The 14343-nt window shown below is 46.1% G+C and overlaps 1 protein-coding gene across 2 annotated transcripts in view; it reads left to right on the top strand.

Annotated features, from left to right (window-relative positions):
• The window catches only part of LOC137335798 (G protein-coupled receptor kinase 5-like), a 169579-nt gene extending 157238 nt beyond the window's left edge, over window positions 1-12341 (top strand). The window contains exons 13-17 of one of the 2 annotated variants that reach the window (XR_010966497.1): window positions 172-309; window positions 2155-2292; window positions 5313-5444; window positions 7541-9826; window positions 10696-12341. Coding sequence is in view for 1 of the 2 variants with exons in the window: in XM_068001218.1 (XP_067857319.1) it covers window positions 172-309; window positions 2155-2292; window positions 5313-5444; window positions 7541-7657 (525 nt within the window). In the remaining variant the exon portion in view is untranslated. Of the gene's footprint in view, window positions 1-171; window positions 310-2154; window positions 2293-5312; window positions 5445-7540 lie in introns of both variants that reach the window. The other variant, XM_068001218.1, reaches the window with a different exon arrangement.
• Window positions 12342-14343: the final 2002 nt, after the last annotated feature.

Below are 14343 nucleotides of genomic sequence, written 5' to 3'. Positions count from 1 at the left end.
GAGATGCTCTGCACGGATTCCTTGTGGTTAATTTTGAATGCTACACAAGACACAGGTCTCCAGCCTTCCTCCTGGCTGGGGGTGGGGGGGATGATAAATGGCATAAGGGAAAAGCCCCAGGCAGATCTCTTGAGGATGGAATTTGCCTGACCCAATACTTTGTCTTCCCAGCTACTGACCAAAGATCCAAAGCAGAGACTCGGTTGTAAAGCAGAGGGAGCCAATGAGGTGAAGGGACATCCATTCTTCAAATGCATAAATTTCAAGAGGCTGGAGGCCGGCATGCTGGAACCTTCTTTTGTACCAGATGTAAGTGTGTGCTGGTGTGGGGTGCGGGAGGAAGGGAGGGAGGGAGGGACGGGCAGTATGGGATGTCACATTCATGTTTCCCCACATTTCCACAGCGATGACCCTTCAAAAGTAATTAATTGGCTGTGAAGCACTTTGGGACGTCCTGAGGACATGAAAGGCGCTATATAAATGCAAGTTCTTTGCTTTTCAATGAAAAAGTGTTTATTTTATGGCAAGATTTACATATTGGAATCTTATTTTTCAAATACTGATTTCAAAATGCAAAATGACTCCTTCATTGCCCCGTGTTAGGAATGACCCTCTGACTGGAGGGTCAGTAACCAGAGGACACGATTTAAAGTAATTGGCAGAACAACCAGGGGGGAGATGAGGAGAATTTTTTTTACGCAGTGAATTGTTTTGATCTGGAATGCACTGCCTGAAAGGGCGGTGGAAGCAGATTCAGTAGTAACTTTCAAAAGGGAATTGGATAAATACATGAAGGGGAAAAATTGGCAGGGGCGATGGGGAAAGCAGCAGGGGAGTGGGACTAATTGGATAACTCTTTCAAAGAGCTGGCACAGGCATAATGGGCCGAATGGCCTCCTTATGTGCTGTAAGATTCTGTGATGAGTTGGTCAGTGACACCAGAACAGCGTGTCTGAGTCTTTAGCGAGCCCACATAACTTTGGTTCCATCTGCGTCAAGTTAGACACAGACGATGAAAGCCATTTCGGACATTCCGACCCATGCATCACACCATCCAACTGAAATGATTCCAGGTGTTTGCTCCCACTCCCCGACTTAGAAGTCCATTCCACATATTGAGCATCATCCCAGTGATCTCGGTGCGAAATTTCTTTTGGCGGTTTGGGCCCGAGTTCCCTTGTCCTGCTGCCGGGATTTAGCTTGAGGTAGTGCTTGGGTTTCACCTGCTCCGAATCATTCACCGTCTTGGATACTATTAGAATGTTACAAAGAGCAGAGTGGAGTGTGTATGCAGTAGATCCAGAGGATAATGATCTGCGCTTGAAAGGGGGTGAATTCAAAACTAATCTGCGGAGACGATATTTCAGTGAGGGAGTGGTCAGTCTACGGAACGGGCCACCAGGGAGGCGGTGGAAGCAGTTGGGATTGATTCATTCAAATGAACATGAGGTAGATTTCTTTCAGAAAATAACATTTTGGGGTGCAATGTATGAGCAATCTGAGACATGACGTGTGGTGAGTGGAGCGTACTCGGGAGGAACAGGTGACTTTAGACCTGTGTTCCCAAAGCTCTCCATCACTGGGGGATTTCCTCACCTCATGTCTGGGTCTGTTGTCGACTCATTGATAGAGATTGATTACTATCATTAGTCAACAACTCTCATTGTATCATGTAACTACCAGGATGGCAGAAGGCGAACGAGATGGACCTTTTTCGTCAAATTCCTATCTGGAAATTTGGATTTAAATTATTGACTGGGTGTCGGGCATATTGAGGTGATCATTTAATGTCAAGGTTGAGCTGATATCGATACACCCATCGATGTTTGCTTGTGTGTTTTATGACTGTCTGAACCTTGGAGCTGATTTGTTCCCAGTGTATGTCAGTCTCTTGTGTTTCTCCTAGTTGCTGTTGATTGCCTCCTTCTATGAAACCTTCAGTACCGGGATGGTAATTTTTTCTTTGTGGGTTAAGTTACCTTTGGCCTGTCTGATTTTGGTGCAAAAATTGTCTCGGAAAGAACTCATCAGTTGTGTTAGATCGACAGGTCCAATAAACATGGCTTTTGTCCCAGTCCTTCCCAAAACATGGCTGCTGTGTCAATGATTGTGTTGGTTTTTTAACTGTGTTGTTTGTGTGTTTTCCACCTGTAGCCTCGAGCTGTTTACTGCAAGGATGTGCTGGACATTGAACAGTTCTCCACAGTGAAAGGGGTTTACTTGGACCAAACTGACAATGACTTCTATGTGAAATTTGCTACAGGCAGTGTTCCAATCCCTTGGCAAAACGAGGTAAGGTACAAGCTATCTCCTGTATTGTAGACAATGTCACAGTTAGCCTGCGATTGAGGACTTTAAAGGAATATGAAAATTGTCAGCAGCAGGGATGAGGTTGTCAGGCCGAATAAGCTTATCCCTTCTTCATAGATTAACCCCACCATCTAACCTGTCCCTCAGTCCCTTTCTTTAATTAGTCCATGAACTCATTTACATTATTTGCTTCAATGGGTCTTCTCTGTGAACTTAATCAACAGCTCCCTTAACCTTTGGGTAAAAATGTTCCTCCTGACTTGCCTGCTTATCCCTAACTTCCTCGTTTCCGACCTGTGCCTTGTGGTATTCGAACCCTTCACCACAGGAAACAAATTGCTTGGGTCGTTTCTGCCAGTGCCTTTCTCAATCCGACCTTGCTGCAGCATACATGCCAACAACTGCCCGTCCGGTTCAGGCTCTCTCTCCTGGCCGAGGTGCCATTCTTAACGAGCACTGAACGGCGAGATGAGCCTGCACCTTCCATGTTGGAGTTCTCAGAGTCCACGGGGAAAGGTGATAACCGACTGTGATCGTCAAGAGTACAAGAGGTTGCTGACTCCAGACAGGAGGCAGTCAGTCTGATCTGCCTGACAGCACAAAGTCGAGCTCCCTGCTCCTCTTCCTGCAAATCGCTCCCGGACGGGAGAATGAATCTTTTTTGACAGGATCGAAAGAGCAACGTGACAAGAGCGGACAAATGTTTATGTGTTTGTGTAACATCCCCTCTTTTAACAGAGATGTTAACTTGCTCATTTTCAATGAGTTAACACCCCCCATTAAACTAACAGAGGAAAACCATATGAAAGCATCAAGCTTGTGAATCCGATTATCACATGCGGTAATTACTGAACTGAAAGTGTTGGAAATGTTTGAAGTGCACAGCAGTCTGGTGAGTGTCAAGAACAGAAATGAGTCCTCTTCAACTGTGACGCTGCAGTTGATTCTCAGGTTTTATCTCAACCATGTTGACTTGCCCTTATCACTCCTGAAATTAATGAGTTTAAAAAATTGTTTATTTAAGATAGTTAAACCAGTATCACCTCAATCCAGGCTATTTGACTGCCACGTATCTGGGAAATGGAATTACATAAAATCGACAGCATAGAAACAGGCCATTTGGCCCAACTGGTGTTTATTTATTTTTTTATTATTCATTCATGCGAGCGTGTCTGGCAAGACCGACATTGAATTCCCATCGCTAGTTGCCCTGAGAAGGTGATGATGGAACAGAGTGATTTGCTGGGCCACTTTAGTTGGCAATTCAGAGGCAACTACGTTGGTGTGGGACTGGAGTCATACATAGGCCCAGACCGGGTAAGGACGGCAGGTTTCCTTCCCTAAAGGGCGTTAGTGAACCAATTGAGTTTTGACGACAATCCGACAACTTCCTGGTCACTTTTACTGATACTGGTGTTTTATTGCCAGATTTTTTTTGAACTGGATTGAAATTCTCAAGCTGCTATGGTGGGATTTGAACTCAAGTTCAACTGAATTATTAGTCCAGGTCCCTGGATTACTGGTCCAGTAACATAACCACTACACCACTGTACCCTCTATATGATACTCCACACAAGCCTCCTCTTGCTCGAACGACCTCTTCCCACCCTTTTTCCCTCATATATGCGTTAATGCTGTCTGCGACAACCACACCATGTGTCAGGAGTTCCACATTCTCACCACACTCTGTGCAAAGAAACCAGTGGGACATTTAGTAAGCTTTGTCTTGTCCATGTCGACTGTATAGCTGCTTGGGGACATTGGTATAAACTAATAATCCTTATGTATTTGGCTCTAGATTCTGATGAAAGGATCTGGACCCTGTAAAGTTGGGGTGAACTTTGTTCAACTCCTTGTTAGTTTCATATACGTGAAAAAGAAAAAAAATTACAGGGCTGTGGGGAAAGAGCAGGGGAATGGGACTAATTGGATAGCTCTTTCAAAGAGCCGGCACAGGCATGATGGGCCGAATGGGCTCCTTTTTTGCAGTATGATTCTATATTTAAAATATCTGCGACTCTTCTCATGAGAAATTATTTTTGGCTCGAATAGCAGAATTATACAATGCGAACAAATAATGCGTCAAAAATCAGAGTGTTTTGGGGGGGCAGGGGGCAGGGGTTTGAGCCTGGACTGTGCTAGAAAATAAATCTCCTGCTGTCAACACTCTTGTAACCCTGCAGTACACAGAGAATTCACCACTGCCGCAAACTGTGATTTTATCAGCTCTCCTCCTCCCTTCGGGCTCTCGGCAAGTTTCCAACCATTCTTCTGTGAAAATAAGTTCTCACAAACAGTAGTTTAGACAGAAAAAGAATTTTTTTTTCCAGCAGCTGGAAATCACATTGTCTCATCCATGTGCTTCACTGATGGTGCTGACCCATTGGAAGCCCCAAGACCCGGTCCAGACTGACAGTCCAGTGCAGTACTCGGGGAGTGCTGTCTTGTCAGATGAGATGTTACCAACAGTCTGCCTGTCTGGGTGGATGTTAAAGACCCCACAGCACTATTTGAAGGAACGTAGGGTGTCCTGGCCAATATTTATTCCTCACCCATCACTGCCAAATCAGATTATCTGGTTATTTATCTCACTGCTGTTTGTGTACAAGTTGGCGGCTGTGCTTTCTTACAGTGTCACCCTTCAAAAGTACTTTGTTGCCTGTGAAGTGCTCTGAAAGGCTTTCGTCCTTTTTCTTTCTCTCTGCCTTCATTCGCACCCAGTACCTTGACCTTTCTAGAGTTGTTCCTCACCTCTGTCTCTTCTTCACCCCTCCCTTGGAGGAAACTGACAGTCGGGAAACATCTGCCCATAAACACAGCTGGGGGTGGAAACGCATTGATAATCTGTCCCAGCCAATCAGATCAGAATCTGATATCCCCCGCCCTCAGGCTCCACTTCCCCATCCAACTGTCCGAGATAACGAGGCAGCGTCAGGGACGGAGAGCAGCCAAGTATTTATTCTGATTTTATCTCCCCCCCCCCACACCCACTGTTTGTCCAGATGATTGAGACGGAATGCTTCAAGGAACTGAATGTATTTGGACCAAATGGGACCAGATCTCCAGATCTGGATATGAACCAGCTTCCAGAACCACCCAAAAGGAGCCTGCTTGACCGGATTTTCCGACGGCATGTAAGGATTGGTTCCCTTTTTTAAAAATCTCGCGACAATAAAAAATTGGGTGTTGTTACAATCTGGATACCTTTGCACACTCAGGAATGTGTTGGTTTAGGTTGGTCAGGAGATACGTTTGTAGCTGTGTTCAGACCAGGGCCGTGAGCGTGACTGACTGTGAAGGAGTGGAGCAAGCAGATTTAAAACACATCTAGGGCAGGCAATGTGTCGAGGAACAAAATCCAACCGGGTTTGACTCTCTTCAGCTGCCCTCTGCTTGACGGCATTGATTCAGGGGCACAGTTCCACTGTGCTGATTGTTCTCTAGACCCTGACCAAACTAGTGCATGAGCCCACACCGTGATTGGGGGGAAGCGGTGGGGGGGGGGGCTATTTGACCATGTGGGGATGTTGTGATGGCCATGCAGCTTTACTTTCCAATCGAGATCGCTGGACAGTATTCTGCAGCGGGAACCCAGGCTGAGAAACGTGAAGTCAGCGGAGACTTTTAGGGGTAACACGATGTGGGTGTCCGACGTCTTGTGTTCAAGAGGGAAGTATTCGAAAGAGGCAGGTGACAGTCAGATTCACAGAGAGAATTGTCTTTTGGAGATGAGTCTCGATCCTCTTGGAGATGGAACATTACTGATCAGGATGTTGTCCGTTGCACAGCTCGCACACAGGGCTCTGTCGCACGGGGTACCTGAGTCGGTAACCAGCGACTGCTGGCGAGCCGTGACCAATGGCAGGATGTAAGTCTGACGCCAACCCCACAGGAGAGCGATAAAGGGAGAGCCTTAGGCACATCTGCACTGCTCCTCCCAGCGAGCTCAGAGTGGGATTGAGTCCTGAGACCGGGTCATCTGTCTGCCTTTTCTGCTTGGCCTGAACAGACCAGGGAATGACAAGCAAATGACTTGTAGCACGAAGGCATCATAAAATCCCTGTGGCGTGGACTTTTCTGTTCTATGCCAAAAGTCTTGACACTAAACTCAAACTAAACTCAACAAATTCCGAAATGATGATTGAACGATGCCAGTGTGGGCAAGTGGGAATGCTCCCCGCTCGAACACCACAATGGCGTATTCATTATAAATGTCTTAAAACAATAGATCCATATTTCTTTTGCTATCATGGCTTACAAAACAAAGTGCAGTCTCCAAATCAAAGCAGCGTTAGCAATTCACAAAGCACTTGACTTGAAAAGTGGCACATTTAATATATTCATTCTCATTCAGTCTTTAGTTGTGAAATCGTAAAACTTTGGCCTTCGGAGTTTTTCTTCCTTGTTCCGCTCAAATTACAAATGTCCCATGCATTCCTGCTCTTCACTTCACCCACACTGTGTTGCAATCAAGACTCGGGGCACTGTCTCCAGCACTGGCTTGACTTTTAAAATTCTCATCCTTGTTTTCAAATCCCTCTGTGGCCTCGCCCCCTCCCTATCTCTGATACCTCCTCCAGCCCTACAATCCTCTGAGATCTCTGCACTCCTCCGATTCTGGCCTCTTGCGCAACCCTGATTTTAATCGCTCCACCATTGGCGGCCGCGCCTTCAGCTGCCTCGGCCCGAAGCTCTGGAATTCTCTCCCTGAACCTCTCTCCTCCTTTAAGACCCTCCTTAAAACCTACCTCTTTCACCTGTCCAGATATCTCCTCATGTGGTTCGGTGTCAAATTTGATCTGATTACGCTCCTGTGAAGCACCTTGGGATGTTTTACTATGTTAAAGGCGCTATATAAATGCAAGCTGTTGTTGTTGACTTTTCACCTCCTTCAGTCTTTCCTTCCTCCTGCTTTTAAAAACTCAAGCTTGGTGTCACTACCTTTTGATTCACCTCATCTTGTATTTTCAACCTTATTGGTATCCTGCGCTGCTTTTGTTTTGGGGCGTTTCATCTAGATTTCCACGTGGGGAGAAAGAGAAACAAACTGGATGGTTGGAGAGTTGCACGCCAGTCGAATAACTGTGAAATCAGAAATTGTTCGAACCTGGAAAGAGAACTTGTCTGTTTTGCTGGATTGAGGAGTCAGAGGGTACAAAGTGACTCCAGTTTTGAGACGATGGTACGGTGACACTCAATAATTGCTGCGATGTTTCTGTTTGTGTTGCAGCCCCACGATTACACCATCAGCACAACCAATGCAAATTCCAACCTCGTGCCTCACGCGAACTCAAACAATGCCACATCCAACTCCACCTCACCGGTCAGGACGCCCACAGTCACCTGACATCATCTGGTGAAAACCAGCCAGAATCCCACTGGACCCTTTTTGGACAGTCGCCTCAATATTGTCGTCTCAGGTTTATCTTGGATGTGAAGAAAATGATGACGTTTGAACTCGGTGGTGCAGAGGGATGAATCAGTGCCACAGTATACATATATATATAATATACATATTTATAATTATAATATACATATGTGTATATATATATATCTATATATAACTCTAAAGGCGGATCAAAAAGGGCTTATTGTTTTTATGCGGCCCAGCCATATTTTGCCTGAGTTGATGAGTGCACAATGAGTAACTTGGCAGTAAGGGGTGGAAAAGATGATTCCTTGCTTTTTTTTTCAATTTGCACCTTCCCCATTTCCCTCTTGGGTGCTTTGTCGTTTCCAGTTCTGATGGAGGTTATTTTGGCCAACCCTAAATTCGCATGCGCGCGCATCCAAATTTTCAGGGTTCCCAAGACGGGGTTTGAGCCCCATGAGGTGGAGAAAGAGTTGGCGTGGGGAGGAGGTTTGTCACCTCAGGCTAAATGGAGTGGTGACATCTGGTGGTTAGAATTGCACCATCCTGTTCCAATTGGGCAGCGTGGGGTCGATTGGAACTTCCAATGGACGATGGATGGGAGGGATGGTTCCATCTTAACGTCGCCAGCCAGAACAAATCAGAAAGCGATTGCTTCTTTCTCTTTTGGATCCAGCATCGAGTGAGTAGCAAGGCCCTGCCTTGAATGATGCTTAATCTCAATGTTTAATCCCCAAGAGATTGGCTGTTTGCTGACAGTCTGATGGTTTATGGCTGAGGAGTTGGGAATCCTCATTGTGTCCCTTTTCAGCTTTGTCGCCAGAGCTTCTTGGTGATGTTGGAGATGGAACAAGCCTTGGAAGAGGAAACGATGAGACGTTGAGGTCAATGAGTGGGGAAAGGGTATTGAAACCACTGGTGAGAACCATGGACTTGGATTAGTGGAGGGACGGTGCATACGTCAGCATTTTAAACTAGACATTGGTGCCACCTGCAACAAGACCTCTTGAAAGCCTCCTAATGCACTTTAACTTGAACATTTGTTTCAGGGCAAAGTGCAGCCCCACTTCCAACATTCTACCCTCAACCACAAGTTGTCCCTTTGCCTCATTGCTGTTTGTGGGATCTTGCCATGCACAGCATGAATCAAGGCAGTTCAGAGTCATTTATTGTATGTCGAACACGCTGATGTACCTGACGGACGCTGCATAAACGTAAGTTTTTTTTTTCTTTTGTTCACGTGAGCAGTTTGTGTATTGCTGCACCCTTGTAGACTGGTGAAAGGTGAACACCTTAACAGCAGGAGCACACACGCACCGTTCAGAGTTTAAATGAGTTGTGTAATCAAGTAGCCCATTGGGCTGGACAAATTGCAACCGGTTGATGGGCTATGTGAAGAGCAAGAGAGAAAAAACACGACGAGATGCCACAGTGTGTTTGTTCATAGACTGGGTCATGTTCATTCAAATTGAATTGACCTGGGGGCACTCGGCATCTTATTATTACTGACACTCTCACTGTAAAGGGACGATCCGGGTTTCCAGTCTGGGGACTGGACGACACACCTGAGGATGTCTGGGTATTCACTCCCTCCATCACCGGCGCACCGTGGCTGCAGTGTGTACCATCTACAGGATGCACTGCAGCAACTCGCCAAGGCTTCTTCGACGGCATTTCCCAAGCCCGCGACCTCTACCACCTGGAAGGACAAGAGCAGCAGGCACATGGGAACAACACCACCGCACGTTCCCCTCCAAGTCACACACCATCCCGACTTGGAAATATATCGCCGTTCCTTCATCGTCGCTGGGTCAAAATCCTGGAACTCCCTTCCTAACAGCACTGTGGGAGAACCTTCACCACACGGACTGCAGCGGTTCAAGAAGGCGGCTCACCACCACCTTCTCGAGGGCAATTAGGGATGGGCAATAAATGCCGGCCTCACCAGCATCCCTAACAAGCGCAGGATCTTGGCGTTGTGGAATCACTCGGGGAGAAGGCCTGAACCTCCGCAGCGAGACAGAGAAATGTCACCGTTGTCTTGTATCACTCCAGCGAGGCAGACCCACAAAGCAAGGCAGGCGAAGTTAGGGGTCTGCAGGGTCCTAATGCCCCACTTGATTAACAGAGAGCAGCACTGCACAGGTAAACAGGGGAAAAAAATGGGGGTGGTGGTGGGGGCTGGAATTGTAACCATGGATATCACCATAATGCCTTTTCCCAATGTACCTTCCCATTTTTCCAATGGTTATTGTGGCTGACAGAGATTTCAGCTGGAGCAGGTGAATGTGGAGTTACTGCACCCCCTGTTGGTAAGGCAGGAATTTACCACCCTCTGCTGTGCCTCCTCCAATTTGACAAATGAGCTTGAAAATGCAGAAAGGCTTGTTGTCTGTGCTGTGAAGTTATTTTGCTGAGTTATTTAGTGGTACCAATGTGTAAATTGCTCGATTGGATGCACCAGTTTACATGTTTGTACATTTGTATCGACAGTACGTCAAGGATGTATATTTTCATCTTTTAAAGACCTTAAGCCATGTGACAGAATTTTTTTTTTTAAAAACTACGTCAGGGACTCTTTCATGATTGAAACAGAGTGAAAAACAAACTGTGCAACTCCCTCAACATTGGAACGAACCTGAGCTACTGCAGGAGAAGCCAAAGCAATTGTGGTTAAACCTGCTTTAGCTGTGATTTTATAGCGCCCTTTATTGTATTATTTTAATTCAATAATGGAGGGGGAATTTGTTGTTTTGCCTTCTGAATTGACTTCTGCACTTTGTAAACCAGCAAATTTTTGTGCGGGGCTGAATTAACGTTAGAGTGCAAGAGGCAAAAAGGTACTGTACCCAGACAGTGCGCAGACGGCATACCCAGACAGTGTGCGCAGACACCCAAAAGTCTGGGCTCGGCTGTCCAAATGAGAATGGGCATGTTTTAATGATGAATTGAGACATTTCAGATTTTCCACATTTCATTCCTTGATGTAATGCATGTATATATTGTGATTTTAGTGGAGCAAACTGGCATGAATTAATGCATCGGATCATCTAAAGCAGACATCAGTGTCATCTTCAACACTGACCAATGTCCAATTATCAGTCACAGAAAATTGTCCGAGCAGAACGAATTGCAGTAGTAGATTTATGTCAGGGGTACAGAATGGCCTTCTGGATATTGGACTGACATCTGTAGAGGGCTCTTATCAGTGAGCACCTTACAACTCATAACCTAACTGCAGATAAGAATGACTAGATCCACTCCAGTGTTGAATGGATCCACACACAGGGCTTCAGTCCTGCTCCCTCAATGTTTCACACAAGTCAGCACCACTGCCCGGGAGTGTCTGATGTTGGTTGCAGAAGGTGGCAGCATAATCCTCAATACTGACATGGCTGGGGTTGCCAACCCTCCAGGAATTGAGGACAACTCAGGAGAAAAATCATCGGGGCATTAAAAACAAAAATCATTTCCTTTCAACACTTCTGTTTCTCAGTTGTAAAATGCTGTTTGACTGACAGTCAAGGACTGTCCAATCGGGTAACAAAGAGTCTGTTCGCTTTCCAATTGGCCATGGGATGGCAGGGTGCTGTGAATGGACATGTTCAATAACCAATGGGAGAGGGAGGAAGTCATGTGATGAAACCTCCAGGAATACATCCAACCAGAGTTGGCAACCCTCGACATGGCTCAGGAAAGCATTGTTTTACAAGCACTTGAAAAAAAAGTCTTGAGTTCAACGATTCTTGCCGTAGGCCATGGTCCCTTTTTGCAACTGGTTTTTTTTTGCCTCGTGTAAAAGCACATGGTGCACACTAAATAGGCCCGATGTTGAGTCACTGTTCTGCAGAAGGCACAGGGGTAATTTTGGTCAGTGTTAGAGGACAAGTGGCAGTAATACCAGGTTCAGAATTGGTTAACACAACTGGCCTCTACAGTTGCACAGCAGGGAGGAGAAAATGTGCCTTAAGATGTCATTTTCAAGTCGCCAATTGACCAAAATCTGAGGTAACAAAGATCGAAATGGTCCCATTTGACAATGACTGGTTGTAAGGGTCATTGGGTTTTTTTGTTGACCTGTATTCAGAGTGCTCCATGTTCAAAGATTCACTGGTTTATCTTGTAATGATCACTGGGGTTTATTTATTGGGTAAGCTGTGTGTTGTAATATGGGGATGTCCAGCGTTTCCGCTCATGTCGGTTTCTCTCTGTGATTACTGCTCAATGCTCGCACCTTTTGATTCTTTCCAAGAGCAGCAAGGAAGACTTCAGACCAATGTCATTGGAATAGCCAAAAACGTGTCCACTGATCAAGCCTCGGTGCCAGAACTACGTCCTGTAGCATCCGACTGCCCAGTACGAGTAACGGTGCCTAAACCGTGTTTTTAAAAAAAAAATGAACAATACGGAGTCGGGAGGAATGTGGCAGTCCGACTGTAAAGGCCATAATATGGCTCTTTTTAATAATGTCTAATGGATGTATCTAAAGAATTGGTGTTCATTTTTTAATGTTGCATTCAATGCAAATTTGATATTGTACAAGATACTGACTGTCCATAAGCTGTATCGGTGAATGCAGTTCTCCTTGTGGAATATTCACAGGTACCCATTTCATTTGGGTCCTGTAATGTTGCATATATTAAAGAGCTTGAAAAGTCAACCCTGAATAAGTGTACTGACCAATAACACACAACAAACCACAACCTGGCACAGGGTTCACTCAAGGGAAACAGGAAAGCAACTCCCTTTGGTTAAAGATTTTTTTTTACATTTTATACTTGGTCCACTCTTTCTCTCTCGTGCGCATATATATCTCGGAGCTGGCGCTGGGGTTGCCAACTCTGGTTGGATATATTCCTGGAGGTATCATCGCATGACCCTCCCGCCCCCAAATGCCCCGCCCCCACGCTCCTGCCGATGGTCTCCAGGGGCTGACTGACCTGCTGAGTGTTTCCAGCATTTCCGGTTTTAATTTCAAAGTTCCAGCGTTTGACAAGGACTCACATTTGTATTGCAGCTTTAACGTAGAAAGAAAAATGTCCCAAGGCTCTTCACAGAGGCGTGAGGAAGAAAAGAACACCGAGCAAAAAGGAGATACATGGAGACGTGACCAAAGCGTTTTAAGGGGCATCTTAAAGGAGAAGAGGGATTGAGGGAGGGATTACCAGAGTGAGGGGCCTGGACGACTGAAGGCATGGCCACCAATGGTGGCGTTAAGGGAGGGAATGCACAAGAGGCCAGCGTCAGAGGACTGTAGTGTTCGAGGGGGAAAGGTTTCTCGGGTTGTAGGTGGTTCCAGAGATAGGGAGGGATGAGGCCATGATAGGATTTCAGCATAAGCATAAGAATATTAAACTTGAGGTATTGGTGGACCGGGAGCCAGTGTAAGTCAGAAAGGACAGTATTGATGGATGAGTGGTACTTGGTGTGGGATAGGATACAGGCAGCAGAGTTTTGGATGAGCAGAAGTTTATTCCCATTGCAATAGTCAAGTCCAAAGGTGACAAAGGCATGGATGAGGGTTTCAGCAGCAGATGACCTGAGGAAGGGGCAGAGACAGGCAATGTTACAGAGGTGGGAATAAGCGGTCTTTATGATTAAGAGGATATGGGATTGGAAACTCAGTTTGGGCGAACAGGTTATGAAGAGTCAGGTTCAGCCTGAGATAGTGGCCGGGGAGGGGGGGGGGGATGGAGTTTATTGCGGAAACTGATGGTGATGGTTTCGGTCTTCCCAATGTTTAGCTGGAGGAATTGCTACTCATGAAAGACTGGATGTCGGACAAGCACTCTGACAACAGAGGCAGTGGAGGGGTCAAGATTGGTGCTGGAGAGGCAGAGCTTCAAGGGGCCCTTCGGAGAATGCCAAGAGAGGCACAGAGGGTGGCTGTGGGCTTATCGAAGGGAGACTGAAGCCTGGGATGGCAGCAGAGGAGTAGTGAAGGGTTGGGGTAGGGATTGGGGGGGGAACAAAGTTCCCAAGAGGGGAGAGATGAAAGGTGGCATGACTGAGTGACAGGAAGTAGAGGACGCAGAAGAGGGGTGGCCAAGAGAATAAAGAAGGGAGATAAAGTTAATGGTCTCAGGTCTGGAACAGCAGCCAAAATGTGCACATGCCCACAATTCCCTCCATCATAAGGTCAGTAGTGGAGATGTTCGCTGATGATTGCACAGTGTTCGGTTCCATTCGCAACCCCTCAGATAATGAAGCAGACCGAGCCCGCATGCAGCAAGACCTGGACAACATCCAGGCTTGGGCTGATAAGTGGCAAGTAACATTCGTGCCAGACAAGTGCCAGGCAATGACCATCTCCAACAAGAGAGAGTCTAACCACCTCCCCTTGACATTCAACTGTAAGGAATCTTACAACACCAGGTTATAGTCCAACAAATTTATTTTAAAATCACAAGCTTTCGGAGATTATCCCCTTCGTCAGGTGAATGAGTGAAAGATTCTCAAATCGCATATCTTATATTAGGCTGGGACACCATCACACCAATCAAAAGGTGTCGTTGGTGTTCAGACAGATTAGCCACGGAGAACAGTACGTCCCAGTACACTGAATATACATTGTGTCAAATTACACAGACAGAGAGAAAGAGACCCAAATGGCAGAGAGAGAGAATATTAAAAAGATAACTTTTTTTTTCCCCTTGCTGGTG

Source organism: Heptranchias perlo, chromosome 20 (assembly GCF_035084215.1).
Source record: "Heptranchias perlo isolate sHepPer1 chromosome 20, sHepPer1.hap1, whole genome shotgun sequence".
Lineage (NCBI taxonomy): Eukaryota > Metazoa > Chordata > Chondrichthyes > Hexanchiformes > Hexanchidae > Heptranchias > Heptranchias perlo.
This window is presented reverse-complemented; position numbering and strand designations above follow the sequence as displayed.